The 24,364-nt window shown below is 36.4% G+C and overlaps 1 protein-coding gene across 1 annotated transcript in view; it reads right to left on the bottom strand.

The window, feature by feature from the left end:
* Positions 1–24,364, bottom strand: part of IQCB1 (IQ motif containing B1) — a 73,794-nt gene that overhangs the window by 1,368 nt on the left and 48,062 nt on the right. Inside the window, exons 11-14 of the mRNA XM_050781844.1 lie at positions 22,628–22,770; positions 20,835–20,983; positions 14,243–14,374; positions 1,163–1,319 (exon numbers count right to left, since the gene is read on the bottom strand). Coding sequence (XP_050637801.1) covers positions 1,163–1,319; positions 14,243–14,374; positions 20,835–20,983; positions 22,628–22,770 — 581 coding nt within the window. The remainder of the gene's footprint in view (positions 1–1,162; positions 1,320–14,242; positions 14,375–20,834; positions 20,984–22,627; positions 22,771–24,364) is intronic.

The following is a 24,364-nucleotide window of genomic DNA, read 5'->3' as shown; positions in this document are numbered from 1 at the left end:
TACGCTGGAGTGCAGTGGCACGATCTCTGCTCACTACAACCTCCGCCTCCCGGGTTCAAGCAATTCTCCTGCCTCAGCCTCCCGAGTAGCTGGGATTACAGGCACCCACCACCATGCCCAGCTAATTTTTATATTTTTAGATGGGGTTTCACCATGTTGCTTATGCTGGTCTCAAACTCCTGACCTCGTGATCCGCCACTTCGGCCTCCCAAAGTGCTGGGATTAGAGGCGTGATCCACCTCGCCTGGCCAAGATGGTTTATTTAAAGAACAGAAACTTTAATAGAACCTCGTCCTATAGATGAGAGGCTCAGTTTCAGCCATTTATCCAATTTCAAAATATAAAATTCCCAAATAGTAGCCATTAAAGAAAACACTGGTCCTTTCTGTTCACATACACTAAAGAAATCCAAGAGGCTGACTGAAACACAGGGGCTTCATGGATGGGATCTCTCGTTAAATGGGTCAGTGGTTATGATGAATTAATTTTTGTAAAAGTACTTCATTAAAAATTATAGGCCAGGCGCAGTTGCTCACGCCTATAATCGCAGCACTTTGGGAGGCCGAGGTAGGCAGGTCACAAGGTCAAGAGACCGAGACCATCCTGGCCAACATGGTGAAACTCTGTGTCTACTAAAACTACAAAAATTAGCTGGGCATGGTGGTGCTCACCTGTAGTCTCAGCTGAGGCAGGATAATCATTTAAACCTGGGAGGCAGAGGTTGCAGTGAGCCAAGATCACGCCACTGCACTCCAGCCTGGCAACGGAGGAAGACTCCGTCTCAAAAAAATAAAAAAAAATTATAAAATGCGCTACAAGAGAATGACACTGTAACTATTGTCATCATCTACTTATAAAATATGACCAAAAGCTTTTCAGATTACATAGTAAAAGATGGCTAGTAGGGCTCAGCATCTGAAATTAATAACTTCGGGGTGACACATATGAATGATGGCAAGGCTTGGGGAAACACATAAGAAGGAGGTTATAAAATCTGCATCATTTGAAAACATTATGTGCTGGTCTGATCTATGTAAAAATTTCCTGAGGTTAGGGGATGAGCTAAAGATGCTTACTAATGGTTTCCTTCTGAAGGTTTTGGATGTCACAAACCTTGCATAGGTTGTTCCTTTTAGAGAACAAAAGTAAAATGAGCACATACTCATTAGCTGTTCAACATTGGTGCTGATCTGTGCCATCAGAGCTTCTCTGTGCTGCTGGGCTCGCTCTTCCACGGCCCTGCCCATGAAGTAGTGTTGCAGTCGTTCTTGAGCTTGGGCATGGAGTTCCCTACTGACCACATCTGACATTGGAGAGCCCTGGAAACACAGGACAGAAAAACTTATCACAAAGAGGACATAGGTATCAAAGTACCCAACCACTTAGCAGAGGTTTTAGAATGCTTAGCTGTCTCTCATTTTATCAATTGAATCTTATGATTGATGTCTATCTTGTATTCTTACGCAAGTATTAAATAGTCTCTTAAAAGTTTTAGATAAAAATAATGGTGGAGAAGTTTTTTGTCTTTCTTTTTCGTATGTGACCATACTTTACTTTCTCAGACACTGTGGAATTACGGGAGAGGAGATAAAAAACAACTACAAAAAAACAACCTGATTAAAAAATGAACAAAATATAATCCTGTGGAAAAAAAATGACTTGAATAGACATTTCTGAAAAAAGATAAAGAAACAGCCAGTAAACACATGAAAAGATGCTCAAACTCACTAATTAGGAAAATGCAAGTTCAAACCATAAGATACAACTTCGTATCTATTAGCTGCTATCAAAAACAACGACTACAACAAAAATAACTAATGCTGACAAGGATGTACAGAAACTGGAACCCTGTGTGTGACTGGTAGAAATGTAAAATGGTACAGCCACTATGGAAAACAGTATGGCAGTTCCTCAAAAAATTTTTAAAAAGACTTAGCATATAATCTAGCATTTACATTTCTGGATACTCACCCAAAAGAATTGAAAGCAAGTACACAAACAGATATTTGTACACACATGCTCACAGTAGCATTATTCACAATAGCCAAAGGGTGGAAGGAACCCAAGTGTTCCTTGGATAAACAAAATGTAGTATACATAATGGAATATTATTCAGCCTTTAAAAAGTAGAAAATTCTGACACATGCTAAAACATGAACCTTGAAGACATTATACCAAGTGAAACAACGAAGTATGATTCCACTAATGGGGTACTTAGAGTAGGCAAATTCATAGAGACAGAAAGTAGAATGGTGGTTGCCAGGAGCTGGGTAGTGGGGGAATGGTGAGTTAGTGTTTAATGGATGCAGAGTTTCAGTTCTGCAAAATGAAAAAAGTTCTCAAGATGGATGGTGGTGATGGTTGCACAAACAATATGAACGTACTCAATGCTAGTACACTACATTTAAACATAGTTAAAATGGTACTTTTTACATTTTATCTATTTTACCACTCTGAAAATAAATAAATTTAAAAAATATAGGTACATGAAGCCACACAAAACTTACTGTATCAGAATTTCTTGGGGTGTGTGGGGCTTGGGTATATAATTTTTATAAAGGCGATTAAATTTGTAAATGATTAAAACTGTTAAAAGCAATATGTCCTCTCTACAGAGCTTAGGAACTGATTATTTATTGGAGAGAAGGCATGCTTCTGTCTGTCCTCATTCCATCTCTGCTTTAAAAACTTTCAGTTGTGGTTCTGCCCCTCTCTCCAATTAGGTTCTGGTGCTTGGCTAAGGGAGGAGTTGCTAATATGCTTGATAAGCACTTAAGAGATTCGTTGGCCATATACACCATGGAATACTATGCAGCCCTAAAAAAGGATGAGTTCATGTCCTTTGCAGGGACATGGTTTATGTCCTGGAAGCTGGAAACCATCATTCTCAGCAAACTAGCACAAGAACAGAAAACCAAATACTGCATGTTCTCACTCATAAGTGGAAGTTGAAAAATGAGAACACGTGGACGCAGGGAGGGGAACATCACACAGTGGGGCCTATCGGGGGATGGGGAGCTAGGGGAGGGATAGCATTAGGAGAAAAACCTAATGTAGATGACAGGTTGATGGGTCCCAAACCACCCATGGCACGTTATACCCATGTAACAAACCTGCACGTTTCGCACATGTATCCCAGAACTTAAAGTATAATAATAACTAAAAAGAAGAGATTCATTGGCCATGTTTTATAGGTGGCCAGGCTGATTATTTTTAACAGCTCAGGACCCCTAAAATTTTTTTCAGCACTTAGGTTAAAAGAACTTTATTAAAAATACAGCTTTATTCACTCCTCAGCAAATGTACAACAACAGAAATTATAACAAACTGTCTCTCAGACCACAGTGCAATAAAACTAGAACTCAGGACTAAGAAACTCAATCAAAACTGCTCGACTACATGGAAACTGGAAACTGCTCCTGAATGACTACTGGGCACATAATGAAATGAAGGCAGAAATAAAAATATTCTTTGAAACCAATGAGAACAAAGACACAACATACCAGAATCTCTGGGACACATTTAAAGCAGTGTGTGGAGGGAAATTTATAGCACTAAATGCCCACAAGAGAAAGCTGGAAAGATCTAAAATTGACACTCTAACATCAAACTTAACAGAACTAGAGAAGCAAGAGCAAACACATTCAAAAGCTAGCAGAAGGCAAGAAATAACTGAGATCAGAGCAGAACTGAAGGAGAGACACAAAAAACCCTCCAAAAAAAATCAGTGAATCCAGGAGTTGGTTTTTTGAAAAGATCAACAAAATTGACAGACGGCTAGCAAGACTAATAAAGAAGGAAAGAGAAAAGAATCAAATAGACACAATAAAAAATGATAAAGGGGATATCACCACCGACCCCACAGAAATACAAACTACCATCAGAGAATACTATAAACACCTCTATGCAAATAAACTAGAAAATCGAGAAGAAATGGATAATTTCCTGGACACTTACACTCTCCCAAGACTAAACCAGGAAGAAGTTGAATCCCTGAATAGACCAACAGCAGGCTCTGAAATTGAGGCAATAATTAATAGCCTACCAACCAAAAAAAGTCTAGGACCAGATGGATTCACAGTTGAATTCTACCAGAGGTACAAGGAGGAGCTGGTACCATTCCTTCTGAAACTATTCCAATCAATAGAAAAAGAGGGAATCCTCCCTAACTCATTTTATGAGGCCAACGTCATCCTGATACCAAAGCCTGACAGAGACACAACAAAAAAAGAGAATTTTAGACAAATATCCCTGATGAACATCGATGCAAAATCCTCAATAAAATACTGGCAAACCAAATCCAGCAGCACATCAAAAAGCTTATCCACCATGATCAAGTGGGCTCCATCCCTGGGATGCAAGGCTGGTTCAACATATGCAAATCAATAAACGTAATCCAGCATATAAACAGAACCAAAGACAAAAACCACATGATTATCTCAATAGATGCAGAAAAGGCCTTTGACAAAATTCAACAGCCCTTCATGCTAAAAACTCTCAATAAATTCGGTATTGATGGAACGTATCTCAAAATAATAAGAGCTATTTATGACAAACCCACAGCCAATATACTGAACGGGCAAAAACTGGAAGCATTCCCTTTGAAAACTGGCACAAGACAGGGATGCCCTCTCCCACTACTCCTATTCAACATAGTGTTGGAAGTTCTGGCTAGGGCAATCAGGGAAGAGAAAGAAATCAAGGGTATTCAGTTAGGAAAAGAAGAAGTCAAATTGTCCCTGCTTGCAGATGACATGATTGTATATTTCGAAAACCCCATTGTCTCAGCCCAAAATCTCCTTAAGCTGATAAGCAACTTCAGCAAAGTCTCAGGATACAAAATTAACGTGCAAAAATCACAAGCATTCTTATACACCAGTAACAGACAAACAGAGAGCCAAATCATGAATGAACTTCCATTCACAATTGCTTCAAAGAGAATAAAATATCTAGGAATCCAACTTACAAGGGATGTAAAGGACCTCTTCAAGGAGAACTACAAACCACTGCTCGGTGAAATGAAAGAGGACACAAACAAATGGAAGAACATACCATGCTCGTGGATAGGAAGAATCAATATTGTGAAAATGGCCATACTGCCCCAGGTAATTTACAGATTCAATGCCATCCCCATCAAGCTACCAATGAGTTTCTTCACAGAATTGGAAAAAACTGCTTTAAAGTTCATATGGAACCAAACAAGAGCCGGCATTGCCAAGACAATCCTAAGTTAAAAGAACAAAGCTGGAGACATCACGCTACCTGACTTCAAACTATACTACAAGGTTACAGTAACCAAAACAGCATGGTACTGGTACCAAAACAGAGATATAGACCAATGGAACAGAACAGAGTCCTCAGAAATAATACCACACATCTACAGCCATCTGATCTTTGACAAACCTGACAAAAACAATAAATGGGGAAAGGATTCCCTATTTAATAAATGGTGCTGGGAAAATTGGCTAGTCATAAGTAGAAAGCTGAAACTGGATCCTTTCCTTACTCCTTATACGAAAATTAATTCAAGATGGATTAGAGACTTAAATGTTAGACCTAACACCATAAAAACCCTAGAAGAAAACCTAGGCAATACCATTCAGGACATAGGCATGGGCAAGGACTTCATGTTTAAAACACCAAAAGCAATGGCAACAAAAGCCAAAATTGACAAATGGGATCTAATTAAACTAAAGAGCTTCTGTACAGCAAAAGAAACTACCATCAGAGTAAACAGGCAACCTACAGAATGGGAGAAAATTTTTGCAATCTAGTCATCTGATAAAGGGCTAATATTCAGAACCTACAAAGAACTCAAACAAATTTGCAAGAAGAAAACAACCAACCTCATCAAAAAGTAGGCAAGGGATATGAACAGACATTTCTTAAAAGAAGACCTTCATACAGCCAACAGACACATGAAAAAATGCTCGTCATCACTGGCCATCAGAGAAATGCAAATCAAAACCACAATGAGATACCATCTCACACCAGTTAGAATGGCAATCATTAAAAAGTCAGGAAACAACAGGTGCTGGAGAGGATGTGGAGAAATACGAACACTTTTACACTGTTGGTGGGATTGTAAACTAGTTCAACCATTGTGGAAAACAGTATGGTGATTCCTCAAGGATCTAGAACTAGAAATACCATATGACCCAGCCATCCCATTACTGGGCATATACCCAAAGGATTATAAATCATACTGCTATAAAGGCACATGCACACGTATGTTTATTGCGGCACTATTCACAATAGCAAAGACTTGGAATCAACCCAAATGTCCATAAGTGACAGACTGGATTAAGAAAATGTGGTACATATACACCATGGAATACTATGCAGTCATAAAAAAGGATGAGTTTGTGTCCTTTGTAGGGACATGGATGCAGCTGGAGACCATCATTCTCAGCAAACTATCACAAGAACAGAAAACCAAACATCGCATGTTCTCACTCATAGGTGGGAATTGAACAATGAGATCACTTGGACATGGGAAGGGGAACATCACACACTGGGGCCTATTATGGGGAGGGGGCAGGGGAAGGGATGGCATTGGGAGTTATACCTGATGTAAATGACGAGTTGATGGGTGCTGATGAGTTGATGGGTGCAGCACACCAACATGGCACAAGTATACATATGTAACAAACTTGCATGTTGTGCACATGTACCCTAAAACTTAAAGTATAATAAAAATAAAAATGATAATTTAAAAAAAGGTCACAATATTTCTCCATTGTTTCCTTTTAGAAGTTTTATAGTTTTAGGTTTTGCATTTAGGCCTATGATCTACTTTGAGTTAAATTTTGTATATGAAGTGATGTATGGCTTCAAGTTCAATTTTTTTTATATATGGATAGCCAATTGCTCCAGTTTTTCTACTGTATTAACTGTGCATCTCTGTCTATAATTAGTTGGCTATACATGTGGATTTATTTCTGGATTCAAGTATGTTCTACTGATTTGTTTTTGTATCTTTGTATCAATATCACTGTTTTGATTCTATAGCTTTATAATTGCAATCAGGTAACGTTAGCCCTCCAACTCTGTTCTTTTTTGCAGTTACTTAGCTATTCTATTCTAGGTCCTTTGTATTTCTATATGAATTTTAGAATCAGTGTGTCAATTTCCACAAGAAAACCCGATGGGATTATGATTGTGCCGAATGACATTCTGCCTTGTTCCTAATCTTAGAAGAGAAACATTCAGTCTTTTGTCATTGAACATGATGTCAGTTGTAGGTATTTCATAGATATCTTTCATCAAGTGGAGAAAATTTTCTCCAAATTCCCAGTTTGTTAAGATTTCGTTCTTGGGGTGTGTGGGGTGTCAGGACTAGATGTTGTATTTTGTCAAGCTCTTTTTCTGCATTTATTGATATAATAATATGATTTTTCTTAGTCTGAGTCTGTTAATATGGTAAATTATACCTGAGATAAACTTAACTTGTTCATGATATACTAGCCTTTCAACATATTGTTAGATTCAATTTGCTAAATGAATAACTATTTTGAGATTTATCCATGTTGTTAAAAGTTTTAATGTTTAGAATTTTGAGATAAATGTTCATGAGGAATATTGTTCTGAAATTCTTTGCTTGTAAGGTCTCTGGTTATGGTGTCAGGGTATTGCTGGTCTTATAAAATGAGTTGGAAAGTTTTTCCTCTTCTTCAATTTTTTATGGAATTGGCATTATTTCCTTCTTAAATGAATCAGTGAAGCAATCCAGCCATGCAAGTTTTCTTGTGGAGAGGTTTTCAGCTACAATTTAGTAGACATATAGATTTATGAGATTATTCATTTTATCTAATTCTCAGGTGAACTGTGGTAATTTGTCTTTTGAGGATTTGTCTATTTCATAAAAATTGTTGTATTGGTATAAAGGTACTAATATTCTCTTATTCTTCAATATCTGTATAGTCTATATTGATGTCACTTCTCTTACCTCCTGATGTTGGTAATTTATGTCTTCTTTTTCCTGATCAGTCTGACTGCAGTTTTATAAATTTTATCGATCTTCTCAAACAATCAGCTTTTAGTTTCATTTATTTTTCTCTATTGCTTTTGTTTCCTAGTTTATTGATTTCCCTTTGATCTTTATTTCCTTTCTTCTGCTTACTTGGAGTTTAATTTTCTCCGTTTCTAGTTTCTTAAGTTATAAGCTGAGGGTTTTCTTGTTTTTGTTTTTTAGTGAGAAAGAAGGGGCTGTCTGTTTCTGTTTGTTTTTTTTTAAAGAGACATAGTCTTGCTATGTTGCCCAGGCTGGAGTACAGTGGCTATTCACAGGCACAGTCATGGACCACTATAGCCTTAAACTCCTGGGCTCAGGAAATCCTCCCGCCTCAGCCTCCCAAGTAGTTGTCACAGGCTACTGTGCCCAGCTCTTTGAGGCCTTTGATTTGAGACCTATCTTCTTTTTAAAATACAGGTGTTTAGTGATAAAAATTTCCTTCTAAATACTGCTTTTGGGGAATCTACAAGTTGTGAAAGATGGAGTTTTCATTCAGTTTGAAATACTTTATAATTTCCCTTCTGATTTCTTCTTTGAGCCTTTGGTTATTTAGAAGTGTGTTGTTTAGTTTCCATATAGTTGGTAACATAACCAGAGATATTTCTGTTATTGACTTCTAACTTAATTCTATTGTGGGCAGAGAATATACTTTGTATATATATATTTTTTAGTTTATTGAGATTTATTTGATGGTACAGAACATAGTCCATCTTGGTAAATGTTCTATGTGCAATGTTCATTAAGAAGAATGTTATTTGGTGAAGTTTTCCAAAAATGTCAATTAGATCAAGTTGTTTAATAGTGTTGTTCATATCTACCATATCCTTGCTGCTTTTCTGTGTGCTTGTTCTATAAGTTGTTGTTGAGAGGGTTATTGAAAGAATTGTGGCTTTATTCCTCATCACAGTTCTATCAGTGTTTGCTTCATGTATTTTTTTATTGTGGTAAAATATACATAAGATTTATCATTTTAAACATTTTTAATCGTACAGTTCAGTGGTATTAAAGTACATTCATATTGTTACATGACCACTGCCACTGTCCATCTCCAGAACTTTTATATTTGCCCAAATTGAAATTCCATACTCTTTAAATACTATCTTCTCATCCTACTCCCCAACTTCTACTCCTGAAAACCGCAATTCAATTTTCTATTTCTATCAATTTGCCTTCTCTAGGTATCTTAGATAAGTGGAATCAGATAATATTTGTCCTTTGTATCTGGCTTATTTCAGTTAGCATGTCATCAAGGTTCATTCATGTTGGCTACATGTATTTTGGAGCACTGTTATTAGGTATATAAACATTTAAAATTCTTATGTCCTCTTAATTGATTCCTTTATCATTATACTTGTTCCACCTTTTTTCATATTTAAAGTATGCTTCTTGTAATCAACATATAATCAGGCTTTTTTATTCAGTCTGCTACTCTGCTTTTTAATTGGGGTGTTCAGACCATTTTTAGCTATTGTAATTACTGATACAATCACATTTGAGTCTATCATTTTGCTTTCTTTTTGTCCCATCACTTTATTTTTCCTCTTTTTCTGCCTTTTTTGATCAAGTATATTTTATGATTCAATTTCATCTCTTTTGTAGACTTATTAGCTATTTTATTATCAGTTGTTAGCTATAACTCTTCGTTTTTTAAATTTTAGTGGTTGCTTTAAGGTTCATACCATACATGGTTAACTTATAAATCTACCTTCAGATGATAACATATCACTTCATATATAGTATAAGAACCTTTCAATAGTATAGCAATCCCCCAGTTATCCAAGGTTTCACTTTCTGTGGTTTCAGTTACCTGCAGTAGAGTACAATAAGATATTTTGAGAGAGACAGAGAGACCACATTCATATAACTTTTATTACAGTATATTATGATAATTGTTCTACTTTATTACTGTGGTTGTTAATCTCTTACTGTGTGTAATTTATAAATTAAACTTTATCATAAGTATGTATGTATAGGAAAAAACATGATATATACAGGGTTCAGTACTATCTGCAGTTTTAGTCTTCCATTGGGGGTCTTGGAATGCATCTTCTGAGATTAACGGGGGACTACTGTATATTTACCCAAGTACAGTCATGCCTTGCTTAACGACAGGAATAGGTTCAGAGAAACGTGCTGTTAGGTGATTTTGTCACTGTGCGCCTGTCATCGAGTGTACCTACGCAAACTTAAATGGTATAGACTACTACCTATGTAGGCTATGTGGTATACCCTATTGCTCTTAGGCTACAAATCTGTACAGCATGTTATTGTACTGAATACTGTAATCAATTTTAATGCAATGGTAAGTTTTTGCATATGTAAACATATAAAAATATAGAAAATGTCCAGTAAAAATATGCCATTACAATATTAGGTGACCACTGTTGTATATATGGCCCAACACTGACTGAAAATTCATTATGTGACACATGGCTGTAATTACCATTTCCAGTGCTCTTAATTTCTTTATGTAGAGCCAGATTTCTCTCTGGTATCTTTTCCTGGCATCATTTTAAACAGAAATGTTAAGTGTTTTACACCTTAAAGAACTTAACATTTCTGATTTACATTCCCACCAACAGTGTGTAAGTGTTCCCTTTTCTCCACATCCTTGCTAACATCTGTTGTTTTTGACTTTGTAATAATAGTCATTTTAACTGGTATAATATGGTTATTTATTATGATTTTAATTTACATTTCTCTGATGATTAGTGATATTGAGCATTTTTCATTGTTTGTTGACCACTTGTATGTCTGTTCATGTTTCTTGCCCACCTTTTTTTTTTTTTTTTTTTTTTTTTTTTTTGAGACAGGGTCTCTCTCGGCCGCCCGGGCTGGAGTGCAGTAGCATGAACATGCCTCACTGCAGCCTCAACCTCCTGAGCTCAAATGATCACCCCACTTCAGCCTTTCAAGTAGCTGGGACTGCAGACAGGCACCACCATGCCTGGCTAATTTTTAAATTTTTTGTAGAGACCAGGTTTCACCATGTTGCCTAAGCTGGTTTCGAATTCCTGGGCTCAAGTATTCCTCCTGCCTTGGCATCCCAGAGTGCTGAGATTATAGGCATGAGCCACAGCATCCGGCTTTGCCCACTTTTTAATGGGTTTTTTTCTTCTTGAGTTGAGTTCCTTGTAGATTCTAGATATTAGCCCTTTGTTAGATGTATAGCTTGCAACTATTTTTTCCCATTCTATAGGCTGTTTACCGTTGATTGTTTATTTTGCTGGAGAGGAGTTTGCAATATAAGCATGTAAATGTGCATTTTTACTCCCTCAATCTATACGAATAAAAAGAATTTAACATTTTTTATAACATTTCTGGAATGTTAAATTCTTTTTTGGTAGTGCAAGTGTACTGGTGATCAAATCTTTCAGCTTTTGTATGTCTGAAAAAGCTTTTTTTTTTAACAATTTTTTTTGCCAGGTACAGAATTCTAGGTTGGACAACTTTTTTTCCTTTCAGTACTTTAAAGCAAGGTATCTTCTTGCTTGCACTGTTCCTACTGAGCAATGTAATTTTTGTCTTTATATAACATTTAAAATTTTTTTTGTTTTTAAGATTTTCACGTATCACTGGTTTGACAATTTTGATTATGATATTCCTTGGCACAGTTTTTTCCATGTACTTGTGCCTTAACTGGTTTGGGTATGGGCTTATCATTTTTAGTTTGGAAAGTTTTCAGCCATTATTTTTCTCTACATTTCCTTCAGGGATTCCAATTTTTCATTTATTGGGTCACTTACAGTCCCACAGCTCAGTAATGGTCTTTTCAAATATTTTTCTCTTTTTTCCCTCTCTGTGACTCATTTTGTGCAGTATCTACTACTATGGCTTCACCTTTATTATTAATTTATTATTAGACTTCCATCCAGCAAAGTCTAATCTGCTATTAATTTGATCAAGTATATTTTTCACACCATACTTTGAAGTTTTTATCTCTAGGAGTTTGATTCAGGTATTTTAAAAATATTTTCCATATTTCTACTTGACTTTTTGAACATATAGAATACAGTTATAATGACTGTTTTAATGCCCTTCTCTGCCAATTTTAACATCTATGTAATTTCTGGGTTGGTTTGATTGAATATCCTCCTCATTATGGGTCATATTTTCCTACTTCCATGCATGCCTTTAATATTTGATTAGCTGCTAGACATTGTGACTTTTACCTTGTTGGGTGCTGGATATTTTGACATTTCTTAAAATTTTGAGTCTTTTTTTGGAATGCTGTTAAATTACATGAAAACATTTTAATCTTTTTTTGACTCTTGATTTTATAATTTGTTTGGCAGAATGGAGCTGTCTAGGCTAATCATAATCTACTATTAAGGGAAGGTCTTCCTGAGTACGCTTCACAATACCCTGTGAATTATGAGTTTCTCCAGTGTATTTGATGGGAACAGGCACTATTCCTGGACCTATGTGAGTTCCAGACACACTTCCGTCTTACCTTTTCAGATGACTGTTTGGAAAATTTGGCTTTAGATAATTTCCTCACATGTACATGCTGATTAGTATTCTGGAGAATACTCAAGGGGTAGATTCTGTAGATATCTGGGGTTCTCTCTCTTTGCAGCTCTCTTTGCTCTGGTACTCTGTTCTATGAAGTCTAGCTCCCTTGGTGTCACCAGACTCTCAGTGCCATCTCCTTAACTCAAGGATTCTAAAGAGCTCTTCTCTTCCTTGAGCTATGGCCTAAAAACTCTTTCAAGGCAGTAAGCTGGGGTAATTATAGGGCTCGCTTTGTTCCCTCTCAGAAATTATTGTTCTTTGTTGTCTGATGTCCAGGGTCTTGAAAACGATTTTCTCATACATTTTTATCTGTTTATGTTTGTTTCTTTTTCTGGTTGTTTCAGGCAGGAAGTAAATCTAGTCCCTGTTACTCCATCTTGGCCAGAAACAAATGTCAGGACTTTTTCCACTGTCTACCTCTTTATGGTAATCACAGAGGGCCTGACATAGAAGGGTGGTTTTTTCCTCCTCTCTTTCTCCACAGACTCCATTAAGTTTTGGGTCCCTAAATCCAGATTAGCAGGAGGGGAAAGTAAGAGGGCTTACTTACACTTCCTGGACTAAGCTATGCTATCCAATTCAGGTTTTACCATTGCTGTGTTCCAGTGATTACTAGATACATGCTCAGCTACTAATATATTTGCACTTCATTTCCATTTGTATAGTGGTTTTTGTTTGTTACAAAAAGTCCTTTCATTTTGGGCGCTCTGGAGGAATGAAAGGGTGAATGACAGGACTGCCTAAATATCACATTAAACCTCTAACATCAGTTATCCAGAACCTTCAAATTTGAGAAGTGTGTGTGTGTATCTGTGTGTGTGTGTATGTATGTGTGTGTGAGAGAGAGAGAATGAACTCAGGCACAAACACCACCACCACAATCACAACAAAACTCATGAAAAGCACCAAGATACACTATGAGTGGTTGGTTCAAATGAGGGAATAATTCTGATAGATTGAAATGTATAAACTGCCAACTTTGTCCATAAAATTACAGAAGTGTGAAAGCATGGGAGAAACTGTAAGAGTAAAGAAAGTAGAGGTAATCAGCAAAGGTGCAGGTGATTAAAATTAATGTCAGGAGTGGTGAGTTACTCCCAAGGCAGAAAGGGAAATGACCTTTGAAGACACATAGGAGTAGATGGTCAAGAATTCAGGTGGGAGAAGTGAATAACACGTGACCTGCAATACTGTGGTCATAGAAAGTCAAAGATATGGACATTTCTGTTGGGATAAAGGCGCTAGCAGTATATTTGTGGTAAGATCATAAGAGGCAAATAGTCAAATGCTATATCTTATTGGCTTCTGGAGGTACATTAGTAGTCCAACAAATGTAAGAATGAATAATCATTGATTGACAATTACATATACTCTTTCTGGAAGGTTCAAAATAGTTCGAGTTTTACTGTATATTGCAAAAGAAGCAATGAACAAGTCTTATTGACGTAGTATGGGAAAAAACTGATTTAAAGCAGAGTCTCCTTCACCACTGACTATACCTCTATGGCTATGTAACTATAAAAAGATATACCATTACTTCTATGGAAAAGCCAATGCATTACTTTATACCAGCAATAAATGTATACACACACACACACACACACACACACACACACACACACACACACATATATATATGAGAGATACTGTTTTGTTGATCAATATCATGCACTGGAATAATGTAATACTGATATGGCACAGAAGCCTACATACCAAATGTCTTCTGACATAGTCATCCACTTGTTGCTTCAGTTCAACTCGGCGTGCATCAGTGAGTTCTTGGAGTCCTCGCCAAGAAGCAAATAGTTTCTTTTTCTTATGGCACTTTGCTAGGAATTTAAGTGCCTGGAGGAAAAAAAAAAATTGAAGGTTTGTGATTTTTCTCCCCTAACTAATAGAACTATTTTCTCACTACAACATATGGTAGTGACCACATTGCAATATTGATTAACTCTGAGTGTGTATAAGGAGGGGAATGGGACTGTGACAAGACGCAGGAGAATAGTGATTTTGAAAATACAGTCTTCTGTAGTGCTTTTTACAAGGATATAGTCACGTATTATTTGTGCAGTAAGCAATGAAGAGGAAAAAAGCAATAGATTCTAGTCTCAATTCTAGTCCCTTATAAACTATGATTCTGGGCAAGTCACTTGATCCCTAGAGGACAGATTCTATGTCTATAGAAAAAAGGGGCCTTAATTCTACACAGCCTACAGGATTGTAAACAACTAGGAGACAGTATATTTCTGTCTGAATTATTTCCCATGTCCTTCAGAATGGACTCTGGTAAAAAGAAATTTTGTAATAGGCATGATATGGGACAAATTTGCAATTATTCTTCCCAATTGTTTTCACTCTTCTTGTGTCTTTGTTGTTTTTATTTTCATCAAAGTTACATGTTCACATTATTTAAAGCAAGGGTCAGCAAATCATTGCCCACAGGCCAAATCTAGCCTGCTGCCTGTTTTCATAGGGCTTGAGAGCTAAAAATGTGTGTGTGGTTTTGTTTTCGTGTTTTTGTTTTGTTTTGTTTTTTCATTTTACATTGTTAAACAATTTAAAGGGAAAAGAATATTTAGTGGCATGTAAAATTATATGAAATTCAAAATCTAATGTTTACAAATAACTTTTTTTTTTGAGATAGAGTCTCACTCTGTCACCAGGCTGGAGTGCAGTGGCACAATCTCAGCTCACTGCAACATTCAACCCCCCAGGTTCAAGCAATTCCCCTGCCTCAGCCCAGAGTAGCTGGGATGACAGGCGTGCACCACTGCACCAGGCTAATTTTTGTATTTTTTAGTAGAGATGGGGTTTCACCATGTTAGCCAGGCTGGTCTCGATCTCTTGACCTTGTGATCCACCTGACTCGCCCTCCCAAAGTGCTGAGATTACAGACAGGAGTCATCGTACCCCACCTCTACAAATAACATTTTACTGGAACACAGACATGCTCATTTGTTTACTATTGGCTATGGCTGCTTTTGTGCTATAACTGAATACATGTGACACACTGCATGACCTGCAAAGCTTAAAATATTTTATTATATAGCGCTTCCCAGAAAAGTTTGCTGATATAACTCTATCGTTTAATGTGTCAGTTTTGTAAGAATTACTAGAATGCTATTGTTTAATTTGTCAGCTTCATAAGAATTACTAGAATTCTTACTAGAGTTACCCATTTACCCTGTCCCCTGACTCAAGGGCAACAATTTAATTCAGTTTATTCTTTTGACATTTAGCTCCGCCTATTTTTCTGTGATTTTTTTTTTTCAGATATAGGTATTACCTATTGATTTTCTTGTATGAAAGGTATGAATTTAGCTCTCTTTCACTTGCTTCTACTCCCCATCCATCCTATATTATTATATCATAATTTTAGTTAATGTTCAATGTTTGCAAAATTATGACCACATAAAGGCTATTCACTTTTGAACAATATAGTATACTATAATTACTTTTCCTTCCTTGCACATTTTTATTTTCTCTGGAATTATTAATTCTCTTTTCTCCCATGCTTTGTTTTCCATACTACCGATTATATTTTATAAACTCTGCCCTACTTTTCAACACATTAAAATACATCAGGCATTCTATCAAATTCATTTTCTTGGACACACTTTCTGGAGCTTCCTGACCTGCTCTCTATACCTTGGGCATAGCTGTCATCCTGTAGTCTCCATTCACCATCATCTCGGTGACTACTTTTTATCTTTCCCATGTGTTTCTTGGATTCCATGTTGCCTTCTTTCTCAGGTTATTCCCTCTTATCTAAAAATGTCTTTGGTCTGTCCTTATCTTTAATTAATAATTTGGTTGGGTATAGAATTCTAGTTGGAAATCATTTTCCTTCAAATATGTGACAGTCTCACTTCAATACTTTTTAGCTTCCAATGTTGCTGTCAAGAAGTCCTTTTGTTCCTAGTACATCTCACAGTATTATGAAACAAATGTGGAAGTGTTTCTGTCACTGTATTGGACACTTAATTGGTCCCCTTAATCTAAAATTCGTGACATTCAGTTCTGGGAAATCTTCAGTTATTTGACTTTTTCTCTTCTGTTTTTTCTTGTTCTTGATTTCAAATGTGTGGCTGTTTGACCTCCTAGACTGGCAGTGTTTTCTATCCATCTGTTTTTTTTTTTTTTTAAATTAAAGATTCTACCTTTTTTTCTTTTTCTAATGATATTTCATATGTTGACCAGGCTGGCCTAGAACTCCTGAGCTAATGCCATCCTGCTGCCTTAGCCTTCTGAGTAGCTGGGATTGCAGATGTGTGCCTCTGGCAAAATCTTTTTTCCTTGCTTTCTGTGAGATTTCTTTAACTTTTCTCCCACAATCCTTTTATTAGTCTTTCAGTTTTCCCTGTCGAATTTTATTCTCTGTGTTCCCTTTTATATGGTATCTTGGTTTTGTTTCATATATTATGTTTCCTTATCTCTCTGAGGATATTAATAACAGATTAAAAACATTTTTTCCTTATACCTGCAATGTTTATATTCTATCAAGTTGTTTTATTCCATTTGTTTTGTCTTTGGCTTTCCTTAGATATTCAGTGATAATTATCCTTTAGTTGATATTTAAGAGTGGGCACTAAGAAGCGGTTTAGAAAATTTCCCTAGTACCCTTTACTTTTTTGGTATTTTTTTTTAAGACAGGGTCTCACACTGTCACCCTGGCTGGAGTGCAGTGGCTTGATTATGGCTCACAGCAGCCTCAACCTCCTGGGCTCAAGTGATCTTCCCACTTCAGCTTCCTGAGTAGCCAGGACTACAGGTGTGCACCACCAAGCCCAGTTAATTTTTTGTAGAGAAAGAGTCTTATTATATTTCCTAGGCTGGTCTCAAACTCCTGGGCTCAAGTGATCCTCCCGCCTCAGCCTCCCAAAGTGCTGGGATTTACAGGCGTGAGTCACCGTGCCCGGCCTTGTTTTCAGTATGGTACTTGAGTTTTCAACTGTGCTTGCCTCCTTCTGTTGAGACTCTCTTCTTTCCTTCTATTCTCCCCTTTCATTTATTTTTCTCTTTTAGCAAATTTCCTCAATTTTTAGCCACTGGAGAAACAATGCCTCTGTTTTTGCATCAAGTAAGAGAAGAACAGAAGGTGGATAACCGTTCTGGCCTTTCTTTTCCTGCCGAGGACACTAATAACCGGTTCTTCCTGAGGGACGAGTTCATTGAAAGGATATTCCTACTCCTTTATATTACTTTTTTTTTTTTTTTTTCAGGCTGGATCTCATTCGTATTGTCCAGGCTGGAGTGCAGTGGTGTGATCACAGCTCACTGCAGCCTCAACTTCCCAGGCTCAGGTGATTTTCCCCACTTCAGTTTCCCAAGTAGCTGGGACTACCAGTACGTGCTACCATGCCTGGCTAATTTTTGTATTTTTATTAGAGATGAGGTTTTGCCACATTGCCCAGGCTGGTATATTACTTTCAATGAGGCTAATGAATTATTTCCCATTTTTTTTCTTAGCAAGGTCAGTAGCAGTGCCAACAGAAGTATAATGTGAGTCATATAAGTAATTTCAAATTTTCTAGTAGTCACATTAAGAAAATAAAAAATGGGCAAAATAATATTTACTGAGTTATATAAAACATATAACTCTGTATACACAAAATATTAGTATTTCATCATGTAATCAATATAAAAAAGTATTAATGAGATACTTTACACTTTTTTTCATGCTACGTTTTCAAAATCTGGTGGGTATTTTACACTTACGACACATTTCAATTTGGACTAGCTACATGTCAAGTTCTTCATAGCCAGCTACGTATGCTTAATGATTATTTTATTGAACAGTGCAGGTCTCTAGTGTGTCTTAGAAAAGGATACCTTAGGCCAGGCACAGTGGCTCACACCTGTAATTCCAGCACTTTGGAAGGCTGCAGCGGGAGGATCACTTGAGCTCAGGAGTTGGAGACTACCCTGGGCAACAAAGTGAGACTTAGTCTCTACTGAAAAAAAAAAAAAAAAAAAAATTAGCTGGGCCTGGTGGTGCAAGCCTGTAGTCCCAGCTACTGTGGAGGCTGAGGCGGGAGAATCTCTTGAGCCTCGCAGATCAAGGCTGCAGTGGGCTATGATTGTACCACTGCACTCCAGCCTGGGAGACAGAGAGAGATTCTGTCTCAAAAAAAAAAAAAAAAAAAAGAAAGAAAGGATGCTTTAAAAATATGGCAAAATGTATCCTTTATTGACTATTGCCTTGTTATAATTTTCTGTATTTTTCTATTTCTTTTCTCAGTGTACTTTCCCATTTTTCTTTCTCTTTTCCTTCTTTGAAAGTAATTCTTGGCCAGGCATGGTGGCTCACACCTATAATCTCAGCACTTAGGGAGGCTGAGGCAGGAGGGTCACTTTAGCCCAGGAATTCAAGGCTGTGATGCATTGTGAACACACCACTGTACCTGGGTGACAGAGTGAGACCACGTTTCTTTAAAAAAAAAAAAAAAAGTAATCCTCTTATTTCCTTTTCCATTTTGGCTAACTTCACTTTGACTTCATCTTATTTTTATTAATGAGATGCAAAGACTATAAACATGACTTTGACCCATCCCTTTTTGCTCTTAAACAGAGACGCATTCCTTTTTTTTATTAATGAGATGCAAAGACTATAAACATGACCTCAACCCATCCCTTTTTGCTCTTAAACAGAGACTCAATTACCTTTTTTTTTTAGCAGATATGAGGCAAATGCGACTAATCTTCCTTTTGTGCCACTGTAAAGTATAAAAGCCAAAACAACTTTGCCTTCATAGCCTTCAGATACATTCTTATAATGACCCCTACTTCTTTCTCTAAGAAATGGTAGGCAAACCAGGATATTTCACTTTATAGTAGAGGATCCTTTTACAAAGTATTTAGGGTCATCTAAATCAGGCAAGGTAGTAAGTCAACTTAATAAGGGCCCACCTAATTCTATGACAGGGAAGACTTTAAAAAGGAGGTATTTATGAGTTAAAAGTGTTAGAAAGAAGCCAAAGGTTCCTCCAAAGGAAGTGTCTCCAACCCTGATATCAACTGGTTAATCCTTAGATGACTTTGTTTAGCAGAAGGTAAATATCAGGAGTATGTGTGATTCAGTGATGGTGCAGGACTGTTTGTTGCAGATACAACCTGAGATCCCCAGAAGAGCCTGAAGAAGGAGTAGGAGGCAGGCATCTCTTCCTATTTCTCTAGCATTTATTCTACTATGTTTTTGGATGATTTAAAAAAAAAAAACTTTGTAAAAAGTTAATCACAGAGACTGTTCAAAATCTATCACAGTAGAAAACTGAAATTGACCTAAAAATTCAATAACGGATTGTTAAGCTAAATGCTATAGGACCTGAAATCCTAATATGAAAGTTAACCATGTATAAGACAATAACTGGATGTTAGGAAAACTGGTCATTAAATTTTAAAAACCACCTTGTGCTATGCTTTTCCAAGGCAACAAAATAGTACTATGCTCTAGAGAGATCACAGAAAGATTGCTATTTAAGAACACGAGGCTGGGCGTGGTGACTCATGCCTGTAATCCCAGCACTTTTGGAGGCCAAGGTAGGCAGCTCATGAGGTCAAGAGATCGAGACCATCCTGGCCAATATGGTGAAACCCAGTCTCTACTAAAAATACAAAAATTAGATGGGCGTGGTGGTGCGTGCCTGTAGTCCCAGCTACTCAGGAGGCTGAGTCAGGAGAATTGCTTGAACCTGGGAGGTGGGGGTTGTAGTGAGCCAAGATTGCGCCATTGCACTTCAGCCTTGCAACAGAGCAAGAATTCGTCTCAAAAAAAAAAATATATATATATATATAAAATTCTATAATTAAAATGTTATAATGATCTAAATATACCTAATATCTGTGCATTAAAAAAATCAAATATCACATGCTGCACTTGCAGAGAACTTTGTAATTTACAAAATACATTCCCATGAATTAGGGTAACTGATCCACATAACAACTGAGTGAAAAGGGTAAGGGTAAACATCTATTCACACATCAAGCACATGTGATGAGCTGACAACAATAAGACTTAGCTCCTTATTCCTGAAGAACTCACAGCCCAAGTAAGAAGGGAAATAATTAACAAAACAACATTGTAGTATAGTAAATGATGTACAAGGTTCTAAGGTAGTACTAAGGACTGAGTGTCTAAACCAGCTTGGCCAGAGGTAAGGAGGTTTTCTTTTACAAAAGAAAAAACTAAGGCTCAAGAAAACTAAGTGTCTTGATAAAGGCTTTACAACAGGTAATTAGCAAAGTCAGGTTTGAACTCATGTTTTTGCCTCTTGATTCAGAGCTCTTTTCACTACATTAGACTCACTGCTCTTTGAAGTGTGACAGCTGCTTTATACTCTGTGAGAGACTGCCTCTGTTGGTGAAAATTTTTCCTTTCCCTGTACCCTCTCCAATGTTTCTGGATAATCAATGCTGATTTCTCTTCCATTTCCCGATAGTGTTTCTCCACCTGACCTAAAAAGATGATAGACACTATTACAACATACTCACTGCCATGCTTTCTTAAGTTCTGGAATCAGGACAATGATAATAATAATCTTGCTTTCTTTTTATTTTTGCCAATACTGTTCACTAATTTTCCCAATTCTATTATTTTACCATGGTTCTAAGATTTTAGAAACAAAGCTTTCCCAGATTATGCAGCTTCTTTAGAGAAAGAACTCATATAATATTTTTGTGGTAGAGTAATAAGAAAATCGCTGAAAATCTAACATTAAAAACATTTCAAAAAACCCAAAAAACCAAGAATCCTAAGCACACGATTAAGAAGTCATTCAGTACCATCAGAGGGAAAGGGCAAAATGTATGTATGTGTTCTCTCTACATGCTTCCAAATTTCTCTTAAGTCACTCAGTCAGTTATATAGATGACTTTCTTTTTGCTTTCTTGGAGTTGCTCAGCATACAACCCAGGGTTCACAGTACATACATGACAGAATAAGGTAGTAGAATTGTTAATAAAAAGGGGAGTGTATTTGGGGGAGTATAAGAAACTGATATAATTTAATGATCAATTGGATATAGAGGTAAAAGAGGGAAAGGACTCTAGGATGTCTCAAATGGGAAACTGAGTAAGTTACTGGTGCCATTAGCTGAGATGGGGAATAAAGGAAAAGGAAATCTGAGGGGTAAGATAATGACTTTGGTGTTTGGGTTGCCTGTGGATATCCAGGTAAAGCTGGATCCAATAGGCAGTTGGGTACAGAGGTGTGTTATTCAATAGAGTAGACATTATCCACAAGTGGCTACTTGGGTTAAAATAAAGTAAAATTAAAATTCAGGTACTTCAGTACACTAGCCACATTTCAAATACTCAGTAGCCATCTCTAGCCACTGGCTACCCTACTGGATGGTACAGATATACAACCTTTCATTTTTGTAAAAATTTCTATTGGGCAATTCTCCTCTAAGAGCTTAGGAGAGTAGGTGAAGACAGAGACCAGATTTGAGACTGCTCAGCACTCAGTTGAGAGTTGAGCTGTAGTTATGGATGGATACCCCAGGAAGAGCAAAATGACAGGAATAAGGTGAGGATGGAATCCTAGAAAACATCTATATTTAATGGAGATGAAGTGAAATAAAAGGCTAGTGAAGGACCCTGGATTGAATAACAAGACGACAGGTAAAAGAACTTGAAGATAATATTGAAACCACTAAGACCTCTCAGACCACACCTTATTATTAATTTCAGCTTAGTCTGTCAAAGGTGGAAAGAAGATGTCACAACATTTGTACTAAGGAATGAGTTAAGTTCTGATGGCAGAATGTGATAATATTCCAACTCCTTATTTCAGTTCAAGAAGTATCTTTGTGTCTCTAACAGCTATCTTTATGCATAAATTTTTATGTTTCACTAAACTATCTGAAGGATAAGAAAAAAAAAACTGGTGGGCAGATTGTTCATCATCAACGAATAGGTCTGAATCAAAAAAATAGTAACCGTTTTTGAACTCAGAAGATTTAATAAAGTTTATCTAAAAAACAGAGAAAAAGGGCAAAAGTCCAAATTTTTAAAAAATCATCATGTAGCTAGAAAACTTGGTTTGTTAAAAGATAACCTAAATATTCTTATGTTTATAAAGTTGATACTGCCACTCACCTGGATGAACTATTTCGAGCATACTCAGTCGCAGTTCTCGAGAAAGTCTCATGGCTCTCTGTCTTTGAAGCTGCAATCGTAATTTGAGGTCCTCCTCTTCCTTCTGCCTATTTATCTCCAGCAACATCTTTGTTCGTTTAGATCTGTGATGGAAACAGTGTGTTATACATAATTTTCATAAATCATATGGAAAATGCATAACCTCCCTGGTAATCAAATAAATGTAAACAGAAAAAATTTTAAGGTAATTTCTAGTGTTAATAAGGTATGATAAAATAGCCTGTCTTCTGCGGCTGTTGTGCAACTTTTCTGGAGAAATATTTGAATATATGCATTAAAAGTCTGGAAAAATATTTGAAATATATAAATAAAAAGCCTTAAAAGTGATGACCAATTAGTTCCATTACAAATAATATTCTTAAGGAAATAATCAGATATATATGTAAAAACCTCTGTTCAAAAATGTTCTCCACAGTATTACAACAGTAACAAGTTGAAAACAAACTTTGTCTCACAACAGGGAGTTGGATAAATAGATACTGGTTCATTCACCTGATGGGATGGGATTATATGAACTATGAAAAAATAAAATGTTCGAAGAATATTTAGTGACATGAGAATATATCAATGATCTAATGTCAGGTAAAAGTAAAATCAGGATATAGAAGGATGAGATCAAAATTGTGTCAAAAAATTTACATTTACTTACACAGAAAAATAAATAAAAAACATTAAAATTTCAAGTGATTTTTATGCATGATGTGATTACAGTTGATTTTTATTTTCTTCTTATGCCTATTTCTCAATTATTGATAACTGAACATTACTTTTAAAACTGGTTATGAAAACTTTCATGTGGCCACATTTTATATAATTATCATTTCTGTATTACCTGCTTTTATTCACCAAAATTTCTCCTTAGCCATTCCCATCTAGTTTTTGTTGCTTCCAATATCACTATGTAAGGAGACTACAAGTGTCAGTTTACAGTAAATATACTCAAAATGCTTTCAGATACCCACAGAAAAAGAAAACGAGGATAAGAAGAGAGACAGAATAAACTAGTTTACCTCTATAGACTTAATTTGACATGTGTCTCTCCCAAGAACATTTTCTCTTAGATCTTTTTTTAAAACTGTATTCTTAGAATTAAACTGTAAACAAATGTGGTACCTTGGCTATAGCTTTGTACTCTTAATAGCCAGACATCATTATAGTATAATTAGAGAGGATTATTATGATTTTTCAACTGAATTTTCAACTCAAAATAGTTTATTTTGATTAAATTGTTTTGATAAAATGTTGTGTGCCTGTGGTTGTTTCTCATAAATTCTTCCATCAATTACAACTTAAATTTTCTCTAGTTTTCTACTTAGGACACAGTAGAGAATTTGTTTTGAAACTTCTTTCTTATCTCTCTTATGGAAGACAGAGAAGACCTCAAAAGTGTATGTGTGTCAAAAAGTTCTAGAGAAGATCTAGGGCTAGTTGAATAGTTCTAAGTGTCTCTTGTTCTTTGTGAAAGCTGGAAATGAAGCAGGTAAGGGCCTCTCCCTTCCCAAAGAATAGCTGATGGCATCTTGCCTGTTCTACAGAACTCCTTCGCCTCAAAACTTCTGGGTTATACAGCATGCAGATAATAATGTTTTATCTCTTACCCATTCATAGAGGGTAAAAGAGAGCAGGCACTAAACACAGCCTCCTTTTAAACTGGTTTTTAAAAAACTAACTCTGTGG

Source organism: Macaca thibetana, chromosome 2 (genome assembly GCF_024542745.1).
Source record: "Macaca thibetana thibetana isolate TM-01 chromosome 2, ASM2454274v1, whole genome shotgun sequence".
In the NCBI taxonomy this organism is placed as follows: Eukaryota; Metazoa; Chordata; class Mammalia; order Primates; family Cercopithecidae; genus Macaca; species Macaca thibetana.
Note: the sequence above shows the minus strand (reverse complement) of the source record. Positions and strands in the feature narration are given on the sequence as shown.